We start from the raw sequence: 23,483 nt of genomic DNA on the forward strand, positions 1-23,483 counted from the left end.
ACCACCTAGGGAGTTTCATCCTAGGAACTACCAGGGTTGCAGTAAACAACCAAAAAGGCACAGAGGTTCATATTGCTACATTGAGAGAGATAGGACGTGGTCCCAGTTTAACAAAAATGTATTGATTTATTTATTATGTAAATCAATACTTTTTAAACGCCATAAAAATCTCACTCACACCCTTAAAAGGACAACATAAGGGGGACCTGATCGGTGCCGAGGCTTACCCGTGGGGGAACGTGAGTTGAAGAGGGGGTGTGAGGGATCTCAGGAGAAAGACAAGTCACCCCAATCATATGTGAAAATCAAAGAAAATGATAAGGGGGTGCACGGCAAACACACACACACAAAAAAAAGGGGAAACCACCACCGGGACACCAGAGACCACCACCGGCAGCTCTCAGCAACCGAAAAGGAGAACAAAATTAGTGAGGTTGACTAAACCAAAAGAAACAAATAAACACAAAATAAACAAAAGTAATAATGTGGAAAACCACAAAGCAAATGAACAAAATAAACCAAAATATGGTTGACAGCCATGTAAATATGCACAACAAAATCTTAAAGTCTAAGGCTGCCAAACATCAAACTAAGGAAAAGAAAGAATTAACTTTAGCCTAATCAAATTAGGATTGAAACAATGTAGGCTAATATACAACAAACAAGGGCATAATACAATTGAAACTATATAAATCAAAACATACAAAACAAATCAAAGAAATAAACAAAACCAAATTTGACTCAATACTAAACAAAATATATATAAATTGTCAAAATCATACAATTACATAAGGCAGCTAATGAAAAATAAACCATAAACTACTCCCAAATAAATAGAAAACCAGAAAAAGATTAACGGGGTATGAACGATGCGCTGCCACAGCATGGGAGTTTACTTTGACAGGCCGGGGGATATCAGCGTAGCACCAGGAGTCTAAAATGGTGAAAATCATAAGGCGCCAGGTGAAAATCACACTTAAACAGTGCAGCCACAGCATGCTTACCTGCAACCGGTGGGATGCAACAGAACAGAAGTGAAGCAGCCGGAAGTGGGCATGCCCCAAAGCCCAAAAGCAAGAGAGAGCGAGATAGACACAGCCTCTTTTTATAGAGTGCTCTCCCGCTGCGTTTGGGCAAGGGCTAACATGGCAACAAACCCAATCACTACAGCAGGGTCTACCCCCCCTTCTTGCATCGTTGCCCTGATGATGGACCAATTATGGCCAGGCTAATTCCAAGGTCGAAAGAGAGCAGAGACTGCGTTAGACGCAGGACTGGGCAAGTTTGCAGCACCATGCACCAGTCCTCCTCCTACAGGTCTTGGTAGATGGTAGACATTGGGATGATGACCTGCAGTCGACTGGGTTGTCCGTTGTATTGCCCCTCCGTCAGTATTGGGATACGTGGCTGGGAGAGGAGCCCCTTGGGCAGATGGTAAACCCACTGTCACAACAGCGGGTGCTACTACAGGATCTGGCACAGTGGGAGCAACAGCAGATTGTGGGCGCAGCAGCCGAGGGGTTGTTTGGGTCACGGCAGTTGTATAAGTGGATGTTGTCTGAGGAGCATCATGTCTCAAAACCAACAAATCACCATCACACGACAGCTCGTCCTCTGACTGGTCCGGATGTGTTGAAGGGGAAGCCGTGGCACACTCTTGAGAGCCAACTCCAACCACAGCCTTCAGCAGTGTACGATGGATCTGCTTGGTTTTGGTCTGATTATCAGCAGGCGCAATAGTGTACACAGACCCTCCCTCTCTCGGTGCTTTCAAGACTTTATACACTACAGAACCCCACAGATCCTGGACCTTATGGCGCCCTTTGCACTAAAGTCTCACAACCTCACCAACTGGCACTCCTGCAGTGGAACATCTCGCACACGCTGATTGTAATTCCTCTTTCTGCGCTCTGCTGTGATCCTAAGCCTCTCTCGGGCACCTTCAAAGGCTATCTGCAATCGGATCTGGTGCTCCTGAATCCATTCACGCCAACAGGTTCCCGAAATCGACCCAACAGGAAATCACCTAGGTGACTAGGAATCTAGTCCTAGGAATCCACCTAGGTTCTTGCCCAAACATGAGAAAGAAAGGGGACTCCCCAGTTGCCTGATGGGGAGCGGTATTGTAAGAATACAATACCTGTGGCAGGCAGGAGCTTGCGAGACACAGGCAGAGTGCGCAGCAGGTTGTGAAGGGTCCGATTAAACCTCTCGCACTGGCCATTACCGGCTGGATGATGTTGTGCGAGACAACAGCATACAGGGCACAGAGCTGCTGAACCAGAGAGCTCTCAAAGTTACGGCCCTGATCTGATTGAATATGAGCTGGGACACTGAACTTTGAGAACCACTCTGTTACCAACACTTGAGCTACCGTGGAGGCTCGTTGGTCACGGGTGGGAACAGCCAGCGTGTACTTGCTGAAAACATCCGTCATAACAAGGACATTTTCCACCCCCTTATGGGTGGGCTCCAAGACTGTGCTGTCCATAGCTAAAATCTCATTGGGCCGAGAAGCCAGCAAATGGCCCAGATAACTACAGGCAGTGGGTTGGTTGTCCTTGGCAGCTTGGCACCTCACAGGCCTGACACCACTGCACTACCTCGGAGGACATACCCGGCCAGTAACACCACTGCCATAGTAGCTTCAGGGTTCTTTCAACCCCTTGATGGCCATGTCCCTGGGGAACCTCTGACAGCACCTCTTCCTTTAAGGCAACAGGAAGGAGCAAGGGGAGGACTGCCTCAGCACCATCAGGGTGGGAGATCTGACGATGCAGGAGACCATCCCTCTCAACCAACCTGTCCCACTGCCGGAGAAGTGTCAAAGCAGGCCAACATAGCCGCTGCTGCTCCTCCTGATTGGGACGCTGCTTCCACTTCCAGAAAACCAAAACCTACTGTATAACAGGGTCCGCGTGCTGGAGGGCACAGATATCAGCGGGAGCATGGTGAGGCAGGGCTACAACCGCAGCTTGGGCTGCCTCTGTCTTGCGAAACTGCAGGGCTTGCCGTAAGGGCTTGGGGAGCGATTCCCCAGGGACCATGAATTCCAAGTCCTGCACCTCAGGTGACTACTGACGGGACAAGGCATCCGCATTCCTATTGCTCCTCCCTGAACGGTATTTTATAGCAAAGTCAAAGGAGGCAAGCTAGGCTGCCCAGCATTGTTCAGTGGCACCAAGCTTAGCAGATGACAAGTGGCTGAGTGAGTTATTGTCTGTATGGACAATGCACTTGTGGCCCAGCAAGTACTCCTTGAACCTTTCTGTCATGGCCCACTTGGAGCTATAGTTGACCATGTTGCGCTCAGTGGGCCTCAGACCTTGGCTGGCGTAGGCTATGGGCCTCACCTTACCACCTTGCTCCTGTGACAGCACAGCCCCTAAGCCACCATGGCTTGCATCCACCTCTTGCGGTACCTCCTACCTGATGGTAGGGGAACAAACAGAGGATGTCCCGGGTGAGTTTGGTCTGTGCTGATGGATCTCGCCTTCCTCTGCAAGCGGTCAGCATAAACTGAGTCAAGGTCTGGAAGTGCAGCTCCCACAATCCTCTGGGCTGTCCTTACCACCCAGAACAGGGCCCTCTTGTTTTCCACTGTGCAGCTTCCATACCACACTGTGCAGCACTGACAGAGGATGCTCTCTATTGTGCTCCTGTAGAAGTTTGTGAGTAGCTGTGGGGGTAGACCAGCCTGTTTTAGTTTTCGTAAAAAGTTGAGCCTCTGCTGGGCTCTCTTCACCAGGCTGGAGGTGTTCAGTGTCCATGTCAAGTCCTCCGTTATGTGGATTCCCAGGAATTTGATGGACTCCATCCTCTCCACCTCTTCTCCACTGATGAAGAGAGGGGACTGTGTGGTCCTCCTGGACCTCCTGAAGTCCATGATGACCTCTTTTGTTTTGGTGGTGTTTAAGACCAGGCTGTTGTCCAAACACCACTCAGCCAGATGTTGGACCTCCTGTCTGTAGTGGGTCTCATTGTTGTCACTGATGAGTCCCACCAAAGTCATGTCATCAGCGAACTTCTGGTGTTGGAGGGGTGGATGGGGCACAGTCCTGGGTGAAGAGAGTGAAGAGGGCCGGACTGAACACACAGCCCTGCGGTGCACCTGTGTTCAGTATTATGCTTGCTGATGTCAGGTTCCCTATCCTGACATTCTGTGGTCTCTTGGTGTGGAAGTCCATAATCCATGAACTAAACAGAGTGAGGTGGAAAGACCAAGGCGGGTGAGTTTATGAACCAGTTTATGGGGGATTATAGTGTTGAAGGTGGAGCTGAAGTCCACGAAGAGCATATACCTCGTAGCTGAGTGACTTAATTCCTCAACTCTTGCAACTCTCCCAACATAGCTACACCCTGACCAATTAGAGACACCTACTAGGGCTGCGGAGAGAACAGGAAAACAGCTCCTTACCGTGACTTGTTACAGATCCCACCAACAGGACCCTGCTGCTGCTCTGCCTGGCAAAATATCTCCAAAATAAGAAATATGGTTAGGTGCAAAATACAATTAGCCCCCCCCCCCCCCCCCCCCTTTTTTTTTTGTAATTCAAGTTTTTATTAAGTTTTCAACAACATAGACAATCTATTGCAGTACAATACAACATGTTAAAATTAACAAAACAAATACAACAAGCATATTTTGGCACTTAAAAACAAAAACAAACTAACAAAATTAAAAAAGAAAGAAAGGAAAAGGGGGGTTGGGGTTCAACACACACTGACAAATGAGATAGTATGCATATTTTCAGACCGTTACATTTTGCTTTTTATAAACCTTAAGAAATCAGACCAGACTTCATAAAATTTCCCATGGTAATTATTAGTCCTTGCTATCAGTGATTCGAAAGAGGCAATGTCCATCATCAGCTTTAACCATTCATCAAACATAGGTTTTCCTTGACTCTTTTAATGGCGTAGAACAATCCTTGAAGCAGCGATAAATCCTGCCAGTACAAGTCCAAATTTTTGTTTGGATATACCTGGTGGTAGAAGAGACCTGCTCTGGGCCCCAATTAACAAAAAAGGAAAAGGAAAAGAAAGAAAAAAAAATGAAATTAAATGGAACACACGTCTCTGCTCTCAAAAGCAAATCCTGCCAACAATGCCAGATTGTGGCGAGTGGGGGCGAGCAAGGGTGGTGGAAAAGTGGTACAAAAATATGTATGTATTAGCGACTACACGACCTAGGGAGTTTCACCCTAGGAACTACCAGGGTTGCAGTAAACAACCAAAAAGGCACAGAGGTTCGTATTGCTACATTGAGAGAGACAGGACGTGGTTCCAGTTTCACAAAAATGTATTTATTTATTTATTTATTATGTAAATCGATACTTTTAAAAGCCATAAAAATCTCACTCACACCCTTAAAAATGACAACATAAAGGGGACCTGATGGTGGTGAGGCTTACCAGTGGGGGAAGGTGAGTTGAAGAGGGGGTGTGAGGGATCCCAGGAGAAAGACAAGTCACCCCAATCATATGTGAAAACCAAAGAAAACGAAAAGGGGGTGCACGGCACACACACACACACACACACACACACACAAAAAAGGGGAAACCACCACCGGGACACCAGCGATCACCACCGGCAGCTCTCAGCAACTGAAAAGGAGAACAAAATTAGTGAGGCTGACTAAACCAAAAGAAACAAAACACAAATAAATACAAGTAAACAAAAGTAATAATGTGGAAAACCACAAAGCAAATGAACAAAATAAACCGAAATATGGTTGACAGCCACAAAAATATGCACACCAAAATCTTAGTCTTAGGCTGCCAAACATCAAACTAAGGAAAAAGAAAGAATTAACTTTAGCCTAATAAAATTAGGATTTAAACAAAGTAGGCTAATATACAACAAACAAGGGCAATCAAAACTATATAAATCAAAACATACAAAACAAATCAAAGAAATAAACAAAACCAAATTCGACTCAATACTAAACAAAATATATATATAAATCATACAATTACATAAGGCAGCTAATGAAAAATAAACCATAAACTACTCCCAAACAAATAGAAAACAAGAAAAAGACAAATAACACAAAATTAATCAAACTAAATTAAATTAACTCAACCCCACAATTACGGCCCAGGCTTCAGGCAGCTGCCAGAAGGCCGACACACACACCCGCTCCCAAGCACAGACCTGCTAGCTGTAAAGGTCACCAGCAGCGGTGGGCGAGAGCAGCAGGCAGAGTAGCACAGCAACACATCACACTAGGCAGAGCAGACACCAAGCAGAGCAGACGGGGCCTGATGCTACGTTAGCCTTTGGGGCTAACAGTCCCCATCACACACAACAGAGCTATGTTAAGAAAAACACTAACACACTGTAAAAGTGGCAAAGCCCATGAGGCGTACATACCGTCTGACAGCTTCTGTCAACCCCTGCAGAGGAAAGCGCGGCGCTCGTCCTGCAGATTAACGGGGTGTGAACGATGTGTCGCCACAGCACGGAGGTGACAGACCGGGGGATATCAGCGTAGCACCAGGAGTCTAAAATGGCGAAAATCATAAGGTGCCAGACGAAAATCATACTTAAACAGTGCAGCCACTGCATGCTTACCTGCAACCAGTGGGATGCAACAGAACGGAAGTAAGGCAGCCAGAAGTGGGCATGCCCCAAAGCCCAAAAGCAAGAGAGAGTGAGAGACAGACACAGCCTCCCTTTATAGAGTGCTCTCCCGCTGTGATTGGGCAAGGGGAAACATGGCAACAAACCCAATCACTCCAGCAGGGGAGACATCTATCCTGCTATGCGTCTACTTGAATCGCAACCCAGTTTAGATCGCCACACCCACTTCCGCATACACAGAGCCCCAACGGAAACCTCTGACCACCTCCGAGCTACTGCGAATAAGGGCTAGTCAGTCAGCTAGCTAACTTAGTCTGTTTTGGTTTACCCTGTTACATCACATATTAGCCTTTACATCCCTCCTTGCAAGATGTCACATCTTATTTTCATGGAAGTCCCCTAAACCTCCATCTATATCCTTCTGGCTTAGAGATGTTGTTTTTTCTTAAACTAAAAAAGATAAGATTCCCAGTTCAAGGTTCCTCAGCTAAATTTCATAGCAAATGGCAATCTTTCTTGGATTACTTTAAATCTTTGCGAACACTGCCTTCAGATTGATCTCCCTGCCCCCCACCCTACATTCCACTTTTAGTTTATTTTTGTTTTGTTTTGCTTTGTTTCTACCCTTGTAAATGTATGTGTGTGAAGGTATGTACATGTATGTTTGTGTGCATATGTATATGTGTACAAATATATATATACTGTATGTATATATTTATTATTTATTTATTTTATTTATTTTTTAAATTTATTTTTCTTACTTAATATCTGTTTAGTTATTATTCTCTCATATTACATATTTGTCTTTTTGGACTTATGTAATTCAGTTTTTACTGAACAGAGACTTTGCTCCACTGTTCCTTCTGCTTTGGCCCTCCCCTTAGAGGGCCCTAGGGTTGTTCTGGGATAAAAAACAGAAAAAGCAATGTACAATGTGTGTAATTCTATTTCTATGTATGTATTGTTGCACTTCTTAAAAAGATTAATATCAATCAATTCAATCAATCAATTTTATTTATAAAGCCCAATATCACAAATCACAATTTGCCTCACAGGGCTTTACAGCATACGACATCCCTCTGTCCTTAAGACCCTCACAGCGGATAAGGAAAAAAAAAAAACCCTTTAACGGGGGAAAAAAAAACGGTAGAAACCTCAGGAAGAGCAACTGAGGAGGGATCCCTCTTCCAGGACGGACAGACGTGCAATAGATGTCGTACAGAACAGATCAGCATAATAAATTAACAGTAATCCATATGACACAATGAGACAGAGACAGAGAGAGAGAGAGAGAGAGAGAAAGAGAGATGCAGGTAATGACAGTAGCTTACAACAACATTAATGAAAGTAATAATATTATAGTTATAGTTCTGGTTACTGCGGTACAATATGTTGAAAGTATGTATTAATACCTGGCAGTATACAAGTGTGACAATAATCATACGTGTATAATAACAGAAGAAGTATATGACTAATGATGGCAGCAGCAGCAGGAAGCATCTGGCGGGACCACGGCAGCAGCACAACCACACACGTCACGCTGTCCAGGCACCGCTGCGGTATGAGTTAATCTGAGAGACAGTGGAGCACAAAGGCTCCGAAGAAGAAGCCGAGTTAGTGACATCCAGAGTGGCCGGGTTAGCTACATGCAGTAATAGGATACGAGAGAGAGAGAGACAGAGAGAAGCGGCCCGGTGTATTATAGAGGGGTCCTCCGGCAGACTAGGCCTAAGTCAGCCTAACTAGGGGCTGGTACAGGGCAAGCCTGAGCCAGCCCTAACTATAAGCTTTATCAAAGAGGAAAGTCTTAAGTCTAGTCTTAAATGTGGAGACGGTGTCTGCCTCCCGGACCGTAACAGGAAGATGATTCCACAGGAGAGGAGCCTGATAGCTAAAGGCTCTGGCTCCTGATCTACTTTTGGAGACTTTAGGGACCACGAGTAACCCTGCGTTCTCAGAGCGCAGTGTTCTGGTGGGATAATATGGCACTATGAGCTTTCTAAGATATGACGGAGCTTGACCATTTAGAGCTTTATAAGTTAACAGTAGGATTTTAAATTCAATTCTGGATTTTACAGGGAGCCAGTGCAGAGAAGCTAAAACAGGAGAGATATGATCGCGTTTCTTAGTTCCTGTTAGTACACGTGCTGCTGCATTCTGAATTAGCTGGAGAGTTTTTAAGGACTTACTAGAGCTACCTGATAATAGAGAGTTACAGTAATCCAGCCTTGAGGTAACAAAAGTGTGGACCAATTTTTCTGCATCTTTTCGGGTCAGGATAGGCCTAATTTTCGCAATATTACGCAGATGAAAAAATGCAGTCCGTGAGGTTTGCTTTAAATGAGAATTAAAAGACAAATCTTGATCAACTATTACTCCGAGGTTTCTTACGGTAGTGGCAGAGGCCAGAGCAATGCCATCTAGAGAAACTATGTCATCAGATAAAGAGTCTCTGAGTTGTTTGGGGCCAAGAACAATAACTTCAGTTTTGTCTGAATTTAACATCAGGAAATTGGTGCTCATCCAGGTTTTTATGTTTTTAAGGCAATTATGGAGTTTAGTTAATTGATTGCTTTCTTCTGGCTTCATTGATAAATACAACTGAGTATCATTCGCATAACAATGGAAATTTATAGAGTGATTTCTAATGATGTTACCTAAAGGAAGCATATATAGAGTAAACAGGATTGGTCCGAGCACAGAACCTTGCGGAACTCCAAAACAAACTTTAGTACGTAAGGATGGTTCATTGCGAACGTCAACAAATTGAAAACGATCAGATAAATAAGATTTAAACCAGCTTAGTGCTGAACCTTTTAAGCCAATTAAGTGATCCAGTCTCTGCAGTAGAATTTGATGGTCAATTGTGTCAAACGCCGCACTAAGATCTAATAAAACAAGTACAGAGACGAGTCCTTTGTCTGAAGCAATCAGAAGGTCATTTGTAATTTTAACTAGAGCTGTCTCAGTGCTATGATGCACTCTAAATCCTGACTGAAATTCCTCAAATAAATTATTATCCTGGAGAAAATCACACAGCTGGTCTGTGACTACTTTCTCAAGGATCTTTGACATAAAGGGAAGATTAGATATTGGTCTATAATTGGCTAACACCTCTGGATCCAGGGTGGGCTTTTTTAGTAGAGGTTTAATTACAGCTATCTTAAAAGACTGTGGTACATAGCCTGTTAATAAGGATATATTGATCATATCTAATATATGAGTGTTAACTAAAGGAAAGACCTCCTTAAGTAGCCTAGTTGGGATGGGGTCTAAGAGACACGTTGATGATTTGGATGAAGAAATCACTGCAGTCAATTCTTGAAGAGAAACTGGGGAGAAGCAATCTAAATATATATTAGATTTTACAGCTGTGTTTGAGGTTAGATAGGTATTAATAAAAAAATAATGATAATTTAGTACTGCCGCAAATCTATTATACGACTACTTGACTGCTTATCACCGCCACAAATGTACTCCAAACACATCTTCGTTATTTTCGCTATGTAACGTTACTGCCATTCACATAGGTTACATTCATAACACTAGAATGCCCCACAAAACAGCTGTCATCACGTTAGTTCAAGGAAATTAGTCTTCTCTTCCGCTAGATCTATCCTTTGGTAAAGTTGACCAGATGTAAAGAGGTGGACACATCTGGATTCAGATGTTTTGGAAGTTGGGCTCGTGGCTGTGTATGAGAAGCGCAAGCTTGCATGCAGATTCGCGGTAGCTCGGAGGCGGTCGGAGGTTTTCGTCAGGACTCTCCGTATGCGGAAATGGGCGTGACAATCTAAACTGGGTTGCGATTCAAGTAGACGCATCCTGCTACACATAGTCAATCAATCAATCAATCAATCAATTTTATTTATAAAGCCCAATATCACAAATCACAATTTGCCTCACAGGGCTTTACAGCATACGACATCCCTCTGTCCTTTGGACCCTCACAAAAAAACCCTTTAACGGGGAAAAAAAACGGTAGAAACCTCAGGAAGAGCAACTGAGGAGGGATCCCTCTTCCAGGATGGACAGACGCGCAATAGATGTCATACAGAACAGATCAGCATAATAAATTAACAGTAAAACAGTAATCCGTATGACACAATGAGACAGAAAGAGAGAGAGAGAGAGAGAGAGAGAGAGAGAGAGAGATGCAAGACAGACGGTAATGACAGTAGCTTACAACAACATTAATGAAAGTAATAATATTATCGTTATAGTTCTGGCTACTGTGGAACAATATGTTGAAAGTATATGTTAGTATCTGGCAGTATACATGTGTGATAGTCTATTGTATATTAGCATTAGACTGTTTTAATCATTAAAGATTCAGCAAATCAGAGACTTGTGGTCAGTGAGGAGTCTTAAAATAACATCTATACAGATGTGAAGCCCTGACTATATCTGATCGATCTGTAATGAAGGCTGTTGTCTTGTATTTCTTTCCTCTGTATTTGACTGTTGATGTTTTTAATGTATTTATGTGAGACTGATGTACATGGCAAGTCATGTAAAACAGAGGTTGAACCATGAACATAAACTACAGATCACATGTAAAGCATTTTATTAGGTCACTCTTTTAAGAGATCGGAATCAAATCTAACAGGATGTGATTGTTTCTGTGACTTCCTGTACAGACTGAGGGTTGCTGGAAACTGTCGGGAAACTGTTTGATTTGACCACAGCTTTTTGTCACTGCCTCCTGCTGCAGCTGCCTGATCTTGTCTACTTTCCAGGCGAGCCTGTTATTGCCTGATGATATAATTTTATGACATAAAAGGGTATCATTATGTAGAATACACAATGTTATTTCTCAAATTGACTGGCCAGGTCAGCAAAAAACATGATTTCTTAGTTCATATTTGTTTGTTCATTACGGCATAATATTATTTCTAAAAGTAACATTTTTTTTTTTTTTTTTAACGAGATCTTTTTTTTTTTTTTTTTTTAACACAACGCATAATAGGTTTGTTTTAACTAACAAACCAAAAAACTGTTCTTTGCATGAACTGAATTCAAAGTGTTAATGATTTGATGACATTTGTTGCTGCTTCAGTCAGCCAACAATGATTGTTGCTGCTGCCTGTACCTGGCTATTGAGCTGAGTGGTAACTACTGCTGCAGTCACTCACAATGAAATTTGCAGCCAGGCAGTGTGCTGTGACTGACTTTGTGACAGAGGAAATTGTTTTTGTGTCATAGATACAAATGTATAGCTAAATTTGTTGCCAGGTGTTTTTCAAAAAATGTTGCTTTGGTAGTCTGAAAAGTTCCTGAATCTAGCAACCAAATTCCTAAATTGGCTTCACTGGTTCTCTCCTTGGTATGCAAATTATATGTATACCGTATTACACTGTCCTTAAACTATGTTTAGTACTTGTTTAGTACTAATGCAGCCTTTTTCAAGTGTTTCAATCAAAATATTTTCTTTTTCTATTCAGATCTTATTTTCAGTGGCAATTTATTCTTGCTTTTCACATATGTTGCTTAACACACAAGAGTTTGGACATTTTACAATAGATAAGTGGTCAGAACATTATATGTAGTGGCCAAACCACACTGAACAAACTGTTATATACATTTTTTCTACAAGAAAAAAAGAAAGCAAATTTTTAATTATGAAACACTAAGTCAATCATTTTTGTCAAAAGTTAGAGATAGTTTAAATGTGTGTGCATCTGTGTCTGTATGTCTGTCTGTGTGTTGTGTGTCCACTAGACAACTAACTGGCATCCGAACACTGTCATACATTGACCAAGAGGCATTCAAAGATCTGCCTAATTTAAAGTACCTGTAAGTAAAATTTCATTTGCTAGTCATGTATCATAACAACTCATATTTTCACAAGAAAGCAGTCTAAAAGTTATAGAAATAGTTGATTCTGAAGCAAAACTGTTTCCTGTTAACCATTACCTGACTGCTGACTGAGAAATGTCTCCATACAGTGGGATTACCAACACAGGTCTCACCTCTTTTCCTGGCCTACAATATATTCATTCCAGCCAAAAGAATTTCATTTTGTAAGTAGAATTTCAATATACCTAACTGTAATGTCACTGATTTGCTAAAATTTATGAATTTTTAACTGGTGTAAAATATTTGATGTTCATACCTTTTTGACAGGGAGATAGTGGAGAATGTCTTCATACAAGTTATACCTGCTAATTCTTTCACTGGAATATCGGAGAATGCTCTGACCATGTAAGTAGGACTGATGGTTAAACAGGAAAGTCATTTTCAGACCCACTGTCACTGACTCACAGACTCACTGTTGTATGTGGGTTTTTGCTCATTTTTTCATACAGTTTTACACCTGTGTGATTTGATCTTGTAATCTGATTGCATGCAATATTCCTTTTTTTTTAAAAAAAACAACCTTTTTAATCAATCAATCAATCAATCAAGCTTTATTTGTATAGCACTTTTCATACATTAAAAATGCAGCACAAAGTGCTTCACAGAATAAAAACAAACAAAAATAATACATACATATTGAAAACCCACCCCTCCCACCCCCACATATAAACACACACACACACACACACTGTCAATATAGTCAATAACATGGTCGGGCACTGAGGAACCAGGGGCCTGTATCACGAAGCGAGATCAACCATTCCTGGGTTACCCAGACCTATCCTGGGTTGACTAACCCTAACAATGGCAATCAGGATAATCGGTATCACAATGCTGGATATCAACTCGGTAACTCAACCCAGGATTGCTTTATCAAGAGCTGTGAATGCGCACGCAGCGGACCAATCACAATCATGAGAGAAGCGCAGCGTCACTGAGCGTCCTCACAGAGCGCTGTATGTGAGGGAAAAAAGGTATTTCTCTTGAGGATCAGAGATTAAATCTACTAAAATATGAGGAGGAGAAAAGCAACTTTACAGAAAAGGACAACACCGTGGCAGCTGCAGGAGGAAACATGCGTGGCAACACATAACGGGATGAATAATGTTTAGCTTTAGTTTAGATTAGTTTACTTGCACATAATGTTAAAAACAGACAGTATAAAATTTACAAGATTAAAAAAAGAAACGTGCTGGAGAGGTTAGAAGCCACTAAAAGCTTATCAAAGAAATTCCCCTGTCAAAACATCAATGAAATCACATAATAGACAAGAGAGAGAAAAAAACGGGTGAGGAAAGAAGAAATAGAGGAGGAGAGAGGGAAAAATCAAGACAAAACAAGGTAGCAAATAAAATGATGTGTAGGTTAAATTACTCATCACTGGTTCAAGTAGCTACAGTACCTGTACCTGTACATCTGACACTGATCACACCCTTGAATCCCATGAAATCAATGCTGCGCAGATGAATTCCGTGTATTACAATTATCGTCTAACATCATTGCGTCTGATAAATTGGTCTTCTTTGTCATAACGTTATATATGTTACAATAAAGCTTAAAGCTGACGCCACAATTAAATCATATCAACACCATTTTGATAGTCTGAATAAAATCATCCTGATATTGAGCTGCGCAAAAATATACCTAGGCTCCCTCTTCAAAAAACAAAAAGGAAAATCCCTCAAACACCATGAAGTGTAGACATGATAGGCTACTTTCCACATTTCCAGCAGCAAAGCTGTCAATTAGGCCCATTATCTTTAACAGGGATCATTTCCTCCAACAAAACAAAATGTTGGCACTAATTAATGGTGCTATTAAGTGTCAGCAAATGATCAGTTTCTTTCTTATGAAGGGGTGGGATGAAAGTCCGACTTCTTTCCACTTCTTTTTGAACAGTCTTTTCATTGTCTGTTGTTGTTGCTTTCTTTTCTTTTTTAATGTTCAAAATAAACTTTCAAATCAAAATCAATCAAAACAATTAAACTTCCCGTCATGACTGGGCTGCATTTCTGACAGCGGAGTCATTTTTTTCCAAACAGCTGATTGGCCTGTAGGTGGTGTTTTTTATAGGATCAGATTCAACCCTGAACTTAACCTGCTCCGGAGCAGGATAGCCATTCAGAGTAAGTTACCATGGTGATCTCCCCCGAGAAGAACTGAACCGGCTTCGTGAGACAGAAAACCCAGGGTTAACCCTGAAGTTACCTCGCCATGACATTAATCCTGCTTCGTGATACAGGCCCGTGTATCCCCTGCTACAGGCATAGCTATGTAAAATCTAGCTTTTGTTTTAGCCATGTTAGACAGGATAGGAGGATTTAACAGCATAGATAGTCAAGGCATTGTCTAAAGTAGGGGTGTCAAACGTACGGCTCGCGGGCCAAAACCAGTCTGCCGAAAGGTCCAATATGGCCCTCGGGATGACTTTGAAAAGTGTGAAAATTATAGAGGTCATAAATTCCTTCTTTTTCCAATAAAATGCACTGCTATTCCTTTATTTGTCCACTAGGGGTAAGCACTGTCCTAATAAAATTAGTAAGCTCTAAGCTAGATATCTGTTGTGGATCTGTGAGTCATGAGTCACGTGACAACGCAGTCAAGCGCTGACTAACATTACATGCAGGAGCCTCCAATGGAAAATGTCTTAATTAAAAAGGAGAAAAAAAGTATCGGATTTTCCAAGAAAAGTAGACCAGTTCGTATTTATTTACAGAGGTAAATGGGAAGCCAGTGTGCTTTCGTGTGTTCGCAGCACGTTTCAGTGCTAAAGGAATATCATACTTGACGACACTATCAGACTAATCATAGCAAAAAATTAGAGCTGGGTTGAAAAAATTGATTTGAATCGATTTTCCTTCAAATGGCACAATATCGATTCATTAATTAAAAAATCGGTAGATCAGCATTTAGCACCTGAAGTCATGGCGAGAGATCTCGCGAGACGGCCGGACTGAATGAAAACAGAGCAGCAAACAACGGTGGGAGCGCGTCCACTGAAGGCATGGGTCTACGGTGCATTTTTCTCACTCGCATTTTCCCCTAAAAAATATAACGCTAATAATGTACGCATGTTTATTAAATGCACATTAGTTTCACAAAAAAGATTAAGAAATAACACAAAGCATCAGCACACTGCTAACTGTAGCCTCAGTTTGTGCCTCATACAGATCTGCTGGTAAAGTTAACTTAGCGTTAGCAAGCGTGATAAAAGACAGCAGAGAGGCGACGTTGTGCAAATAAACCAAAGATTTATTATTTTTCTGTAGCAGTAAACACATGGGCCAATAACAAATGTGTTAACTAACTATGCTAAAGCTTTACAAGTTATTCAGGGCTGCCGACGATAACGTTAACATGACAAACAGCAAGGCTAACGTTACGGCTAACAAGCTAACGTACTGACGCTACTCACACACACACACACACACACACACACACACACATACCGGACAGCCTCTCAGTCCTTAGTCACTAACGTTAGCTCATGTACAACACAGGTACCACACAGAAACTTTTACAAAGGGTCATAATGTGCTTCTAGTGACTGTCAAATCGCCAGCGAAAGTTGTTTACACTGCCTGCTCTCATGGGACAAAGATCCTCTGAGAAGAAAGACGGTTCACTCTGCTCTGCCGCCAGAAACAAACTTGGAGGCAAAGATACTCTCTGAGGAAGAGGGTTCACTTTGCTCCAGGGTTCACCTACGTATATTGTTTCTCTTCTGATACAGTCAATGTGTGCATCACAACCACTGTAGTGTATTGCACAAAAGCTTTATAAGACGGTTACAGGCAGCAAACTTGTGGATGTCCTTTGTTTACATTTTTTTTTTGTAGCCACTTCATTTAAATTGTCTACCTTGTGATTAGATTTAATTTAAAATATTTATTTTGTATGTGTTGGTCAAGTAATGTTAAATAAAAGTACATGATGACTAATGTACTGCTTTGGGGTCAATTCTTAATGTAAACAGTATTTTTAATAGTAATGCACCAGGTCAGAGGGTTCCTTGTTAAATATACTTCGTTAGTTCTCAGAAAATATCTTAATATCCAAGCAAATTTTGTATCATAATTGAAATATACTTGACTGAATCGATATTGAACTGAATTGAATCGAATCGAATCGAATCGAATCGTGAATCGGATCGAACTGAGTCCTTGAAAATCAAATCGAATCGATCTGAAAAGGATGAATCGATACCCAGCCCTACAAAAAATACAAGAACTTGCAAGGACAACTGAGAACAGAGAAGATAAATGAAGTGCTGGCAGGTTTTAGGAAACAGCAGTCTGGTTTTAGTCATAGCTGAGAGATCAGTGATACAGCTGTAAAAACTAGCTATCTTATTGCTAATGAAATAGCATCTACATCAAAGCCGTACTCTGAGGATGAGTTTGTGAAGACATGCATGCTGAAGGTGGCAGAAACCGTGTGCCCCATCAAGCGCCAGGCTTTTGCCAACATCAGTCTGACAAGAAACTCAGTGGCAGAAAGGATTTCGGATCTTGCTGGAGATTTGGACAGTCAAATTAAGGACGAAGTGTAGTCATTTGTTGCGTTCTCGGTTGCAATTGACGAGAGCACGGACATTACTGATGTTGCTCAACTGTGCATATTTAGTCGTGGTGTTGGTGAAAGTTTGACTGTCACAGAGGAGTTCCTTGAGTTGGTGCCAATGAGAGACACCACAAGAGCAAAAGACATTTTTAACTCTCTGGTTGGAGCGCTGGACAGGGTCTGTGTTGACTGGGCACAGTCAGGCACAATGTTTTGGATTTTTCCACTGTATTTTGCACCAGGAAGCATTGTATTGCACGTCATTAAGAATGAATCAGGTCATAGTGGATGTCCGAAGTGTTAATTTCATCCGAGCCAGAGGTCTGGACCATCGTCAGTTTGACAGCCTTCTTACTGATAAACACATTACGCATGGCCTGCCATGGAAATTGGACAATATATGGAGCAAAAAGGAAAACCAATGCCAGAGCTAAAGGTATGGCTACGGGACACTGCATTTATGGTGGATATTACAGAGCACTTGAATATTCTGAACAAAATGATGCAAGGCCGTAACTAAGTTGTCACACAGTATTATGACAGCATACACGCTTTCCAGTTGAAGCTGGCTTTGTGGGAGGTTCGGCTGTTAAATGGTGACCCTGCTCATTTCCCCCATCTAAGAAATGTGAGTGCCACTGGAACTGATGCTAACATGAATCGGTACAAAGACAAGATTGCAGAACTGCTACAGGATATTCAGCAGCCGTTTCAGGTCTTTGGTGAACTTGAGACAGTGACAAACTGGGGCTTCTGATCTGCCCGTGGACATCCAATTTGAGGTAATTGACTTTCTGATTGAGATCAGGGGCCTCATTTATAAAACTGTGCGTAGGAAAGATCACTACAAACGGCGTATGGAGGAAACACAGGAAATGCCTGAGCACAAAAACTACCTGATTTATAACACAGTGCACACGCACGTCCTATAAAAGGTCGGGGGAACACCCTTGATACATATTCATTTATACCGAGACTAAAGATGGCCGGCCCAAGAGGGGAAAAGAGCAAAGAAACGAAATTTCACACAATGTAAAGTGGAAATTCTTGTAGATGAGGTGGAAAAAAGAAAAATTGTGTTGTTTGGTGGGCACAGCGTGGGCATTAGTAATGCCAAAAAGGCGGAAGAGTGGCAGCATGTGGCAGATGCTGTCAACAACATTGCCTCAGAGGGCTGGACTGCGGCCGAGATTAAGAAGAAATGGTCAGACATAAAAGTGGAGGCAAAAAAGCACCTGGCCCTACACAGAAGAAGTGTATGTGCGACTGGTGGGGGACACCGGAGATCACCCCCACAGATCGGCGAGTCCCTCTTAAGTGGCGTGGTGACAGAGGCGGAGGGGGACACAGATGCGCCAGAAGCATCAAATGTGCCAGAAGCATGGGATGATGCAGGTAAGTGTATGTCTTGTTTGAAATTACAGTAAAATGAACATGTACACAATTGAGACATCATTCACGAAAGTTGAATTTATTTAAAGTTGAATAATTTGTCTTTGCAGCCCCCAGGTGTTCCAGCAGTGGTGCTCCACCTGTGGCTGGAGAGGCCGGAGACACCGGAGACGCCACAGCACCTCGTGCGCCCTCCCACAGCGGCCGTGTCCTGACAGATGCAGTCCTGCAAGTGCAGAGGGACACAATCACTGCAATTAACGAGGTGGCCAACGAGTTGTGGGACATCAAAACTGTCTTAACAGCCGTAAATGGCACACTTAAACAGTTGGTAAATAAAAAATAATTTCTCTACCTCTTGTGTGTTTGCTATATGCGTTGCATCACCTCCAGACGCTCAAAGTGCCCCTTCACGCAGTTGGAAAGATGGAAAACCAATCAGAGTAAACAAAACATGTGACGTAGGCTAGCACAATGCCCCCGTAAACAGACCAGCAAACAAGTGCAGCGTGCAGCGGAGACGAGCTGTGATGATGTCTGGGAAAGAGTGTTGCCGTCTTTGTGGATTTCCTCCTCACTGTGGACTCCGAGTTGCATGGCTGTGATTCCCAGCTCGGTGGCTTCCCTGACCTGCTCCTCCATGAGAGCAACTAGCGGAGAAACAACAATAGCCACTGGGTTTTCACTGAGTCCCATCTTTTTCCAGATAAGCTTTAACCAATGCCAGAATGGGCCTTTATGATTGCATGGCCAGACTGATCTGCGGAGCAAAATAGAACATGAGCTAGCAAGATTAGGATGGTTTCACCAGGCTAAGAAACAGTCACGTTTAAAACAACAAATTCACTATATAAACTAAATGATATCTCACTGGAAACAAATCTAACATGTCAATAAAATAAATTTAACTCCTGACATCACAATACTGAGTGAAGACAGTAAAGTTAAATCAGCATGAAGAACACAGACATCAATATCAATCATTTATCCTGCTCTCTGTCCCCACTCTACTGAGGAGACTCACTGTCTGCAGGTTGGCAACCGTAGGTGCATTTTAAAATAAAGTGTTAGAATACAAACAGACAGCTTTTATTTTTTATTTTGTTTTAAACATGGTTTTAAATGTGTGTGTGTGTGTATGTGTGTGTGTGTGTGAGTTTGTGTGTGTGTGTGTGTGTGTGTGTGTGTGTGTGTGTGTGTGTGAAACTGAATAGGCTTGCTGTATGCAAACACACACGTTTGGTCATGGACTTTCCACGACCAAATGTGTGTGAGAATGTGTTGCTTATTCCAAGGGGTTTTTTTCTTTTTTTTAAATAAAGCATTTACACTTTAATATGAAGAATTAAAACAGATGGAACACACCATTCTCTGCAAATATGTCTCTTTTGTACTGTGACATCAGAAGACATTGTTGTAATTGTGTATTTTGGCTGTGCACAGCATATGTTATACAGTGGCATTCAAAAGTTTGGGCACCCCTGGTCACCATTTACTGTGAATTAAAGCTATAGTTGGTAATCCTGTTCAGAAACACGTTTTGTTATACTGGGTGGGTCCTTCCATCCTGAGAGTAGTCAATACATAATGTGTTCAGAAAAAGGAACGAAAAAAATCCGACCTCTGTGGCAGCTGCAGGCCTGTAAAAACTCTGACCAATCCCTGCCTCTCGGTGCAAGTGGAAAGAACCAGTCAGATGCCTTCATGTCTTGTCCTTATATATCGCTCTGGTCCTGCCCACGCCCCCCTCTGTCCCTCCCTCCTCCCTGCATGCACTCATCACGTGTCACCATTGCCGGAAATATTCAGCACACTCCTCAGCAGAAATACCGAGTTAGCAGGAGAATAAGTTTGCTGAACAATAGCAGAGAAAATGCAGCCAAAAGTACCACATCTAGCGTTACTTGTAACGGCTCGCCCCGCTAAACAGGCTAAGAAAATTAAGTCGGAGGCAGAAAAGGCTGTGACGATAAAGGCTTTGGATAAAGCGAGAGGACAAACTAGAGTCAACCAGCATCGCAGCTTTTGAACGATGGAGACAACTGAGGGAGCTGAAGGGCCTGAAAAGTGATGCAGAGGTTGCTGTCTTTCTGTTAGACAGGTAATTATTTGTTTTGCTTCGGGGATATTTGTTATTTTCATGAAATATGTAACGTTAGCCAACTTAGCTACTTTTGTAGCTCATATTAGCACAATGCTAACATTAGCTTCTCTGTCGGTGTACTGCAGGATGCACGTTCAAGTTTGTGGGGGCGTGGCTTTGGATGGAGCACTGACGGGAGGGGGAGGAGGGTGGTGGAGCTTAGAGGAGGTGAACCCTTTCAAATCTTGCTAGCTTTCCAACATTACCAACTATAGCTTCAAGCTATCCAAAAGGCAAGAAGTTAAAGATGACACATTTCTTCAATGTTTTAAACAAGATTAGTTTTTTATTTCAATCTTTCACAGTTTCAAAATAAAAAACGGAATAGGACCTGAAGCAAAAGTTTGGGCACCCTGCATGGTCAGTACTTAGCAGCGCCAACTTTGTAGTATCACAACAAGTATCACAGCTTCTAAATGCTTTTTGTATCCAGCTAAAAGTCTTTCATTTCTTGTTTTGGGGATTTTCATCAATTCTTTCTGCAGAAGGCTTCTAGTTCTGTGAGATTCATGGGCTGTCCTGCATGCACTGCTCTTTTGAGGTCCATCCACAGATTTTCAATGACGTTTAGGTCAGGGGACTGTGAGAGTCATGGCAAAACTTTCAGCTTGTGCCTCTTGAGGTAGTCCATTGTCGATTTTGAGGTGTGTTTAGGATCATTATCCTGTTGTAGAAGCCATCCTCTCTTCATCTTTAGCTTTTTTACAGGTGGTGTGACGTTTGCTTCCAGAATTTGCTGGAATTTAACTGAATCCATTCTTCCCTCTACCTATCAGCGGTGCCTGGACAGCGTGACGTGTGTGGTTGTGCTGCTGCCGTGGTCCCGCCAGATGCCTCCTGCTGCTGCTGCTGCTGCTGCCATTATTAGTCATTAGTCATACTTCTTCTGTTATTATACACATATGATTATTGTCACACATGTATACTGCCAGGTATTAATACATACTTTCAACATATTGTACCGCAGTAACCAGAACTATAACTATAATATTATTACTTTCATTAATGTTGTTGTAAGATACTGTCATTACCTGCATCTCTCTCTCTCTCTCTCTCTCTCTCTCTCTCTCTCTCTCTCTCTCTGTGTGTCATATGGATTACTGTTAATTTATCATGTTGATCTGTTCTGTACGACATCTATTCCTGGAAGAGGGATCCCTCCTCAGTTGCTCTTCCTGAGGTTTCTACCGTTTTTTTTTCCCCGTTAAAGGGTTTTTTGGGGGGAGTTTTTCCTTATCCGCTGTGAGGGTCCTAAGGACAGAGGGATGTCGTATGCTGTAAAGCCCTGTGAGGCAAATTGTGATTTGTGATATTGGGCTTTATAAATAAAATTGATTGATTGATTGATACCTGTGAAATGTTCTCCGTGCTACTGACTGCAAGACAGGCCCAACGCATGATTGGTCCACCCCGTGTTTAATAGTTGGACAGACAATCTTTTCATTAAATTCTGCATCCTTTTTTCTCCAAACATACCTTTGCTCATTGCCTCCAAAAAGTTCTATTTTAACTTCATCAGTCCACAGGACTTGTTTCCAAAAAAAGCATCAGGCTTGTTTAGATGTTCCTTTACGAACTTCTGAACTGCTAAATTTTGTTGTGAGGACATAATTGAGTGACGGACCGAGTCCGACCGTAAATCTTCGCTTTCACTTTGTGCAGCGCATTCTCGCATTTTGACAACATGGCAAGTGAGCCTGACAAACCTGAAGACCCACCCACAAACCTTAAGTCCTCTGTTTGGGAACACTTTGGTTTCAGGGTAAAATACGAAGATGGAAATAAACAAGGTGACAAGACAAAAGCAGTGTGCCGACACTGCAGAACAGCAGTCGGTTATGTACTTGGAAACACGTCTAACATGCTAACACATCTAAAGCGACACCACCCGAGTTTGAATGTTAACTAGGCTGACCAAACGTCTTCTTTTGCCCGGACATGTCCACTTTTCACGTCCCGTCCGGGACATCCGGGGTCTTTTATAAACTGATGATAATGTCCGGTCCGTGTGTTTGTGTGTGTGTGTTGTTGGCACGGGCAGCATATTTCTGTCCGAACCCGAACCGTGCCTGACATTATTTAATGACCAAAGCACTGAGTTTGTGTCACACAGTGGTTACAGGCTATTTAACAGGCCGGGCATGTGCTGTGGGTGCTCAGCTGCGGAGAGGGAGACCTCCGTGTTTGAGACGGGAGCGGGAGGCAGGAGGTCCGACGCTTCTAGCGAGAGGAGAGGGAGAAATAAAACAAAATAAGATAAAATAGGAAAAACCTGTCTCCCTCTTTTATTTTCAGCGTTTAATCAAGGCGGAGGCGGGCGGCTGAAGGTCCGAGACTTCTAGAGAGGGGAGAGGTAGAAACAAACAGCCAATGTGTGTCTGTGTGTGTTATGTTCAGGTGTTGTCACGTAAATAACAGTGCCCAAGCAATAAACAGGACAGACAATAGGATTTTATTTATTTTTACACTACATTTTAACTGAAAGCTGACCGAATCCGACCCGAGCCCGAATACAATTTATACATTTTTGACCAAACCCGGCTGACCCCTCGGGTACTATTGGGCTCAGATCGCCACACTCTGGTGTGTGTAAGTGTCCCCTATAGGGGCCTATCTGAATTTCTGTCTTTGAGAGATATTATTTTGTAATATAACTGAATTTTCTATCCATACATATAAATTTTAAATATATTAAAATTATAAGGCATCTTTGAGTAAACTGCGAGTATCATTTTAGTGGGCTATGTCATGGCCGGCCAAGTGTCCTCTTTTTTGGAAATCAAAATATGGTCACCTTAACATTAACCAGCACGACTAGAAAAAGCAATCTGGTGCAAACTACGATATTGCCGTCGTTTAAAAAGAAAGAGCGTTTCCCTGACCATCGCGCTAAAGAAATAATCAACGCCATTGGAGTTAAGCAAAATTGTTTAAGCTGCAC

The 23,483-nt window shown here is 42.4% G+C and overlaps 1 protein-coding gene across 1 annotated transcript in view; it reads left to right on the forward strand.

The window, feature by feature from the left end:
• Positions 1-23,483, forward strand: part of LOC125905802 (thyrotropin receptor-like) — a 49,724-nt gene that overhangs the window by 20,989 nt on the left and 5,252 nt on the right. Inside the window, exons 4-6 of the mRNA XM_049604022.1 lie at positions 12,307-12,381; positions 12,534-12,608; positions 12,712-12,789. Of these exons, the coding sequence (XP_049459979.1) occupies positions 12,307-12,381; positions 12,534-12,608; positions 12,712-12,789 (228 nt within the window). The remainder of the gene's footprint in view (positions 1-12,306; positions 12,382-12,533; positions 12,609-12,711; positions 12,790-23,483) is intronic.

This window comes from Epinephelus fuscoguttatus, linkage group LG18, assembly GCF_011397635.1.
Source record: "Epinephelus fuscoguttatus linkage group LG18, E.fuscoguttatus.final_Chr_v1".
Lineage (NCBI taxonomy): Eukaryota > Metazoa > Chordata > Actinopteri > Perciformes > Serranidae > Epinephelus > Epinephelus fuscoguttatus.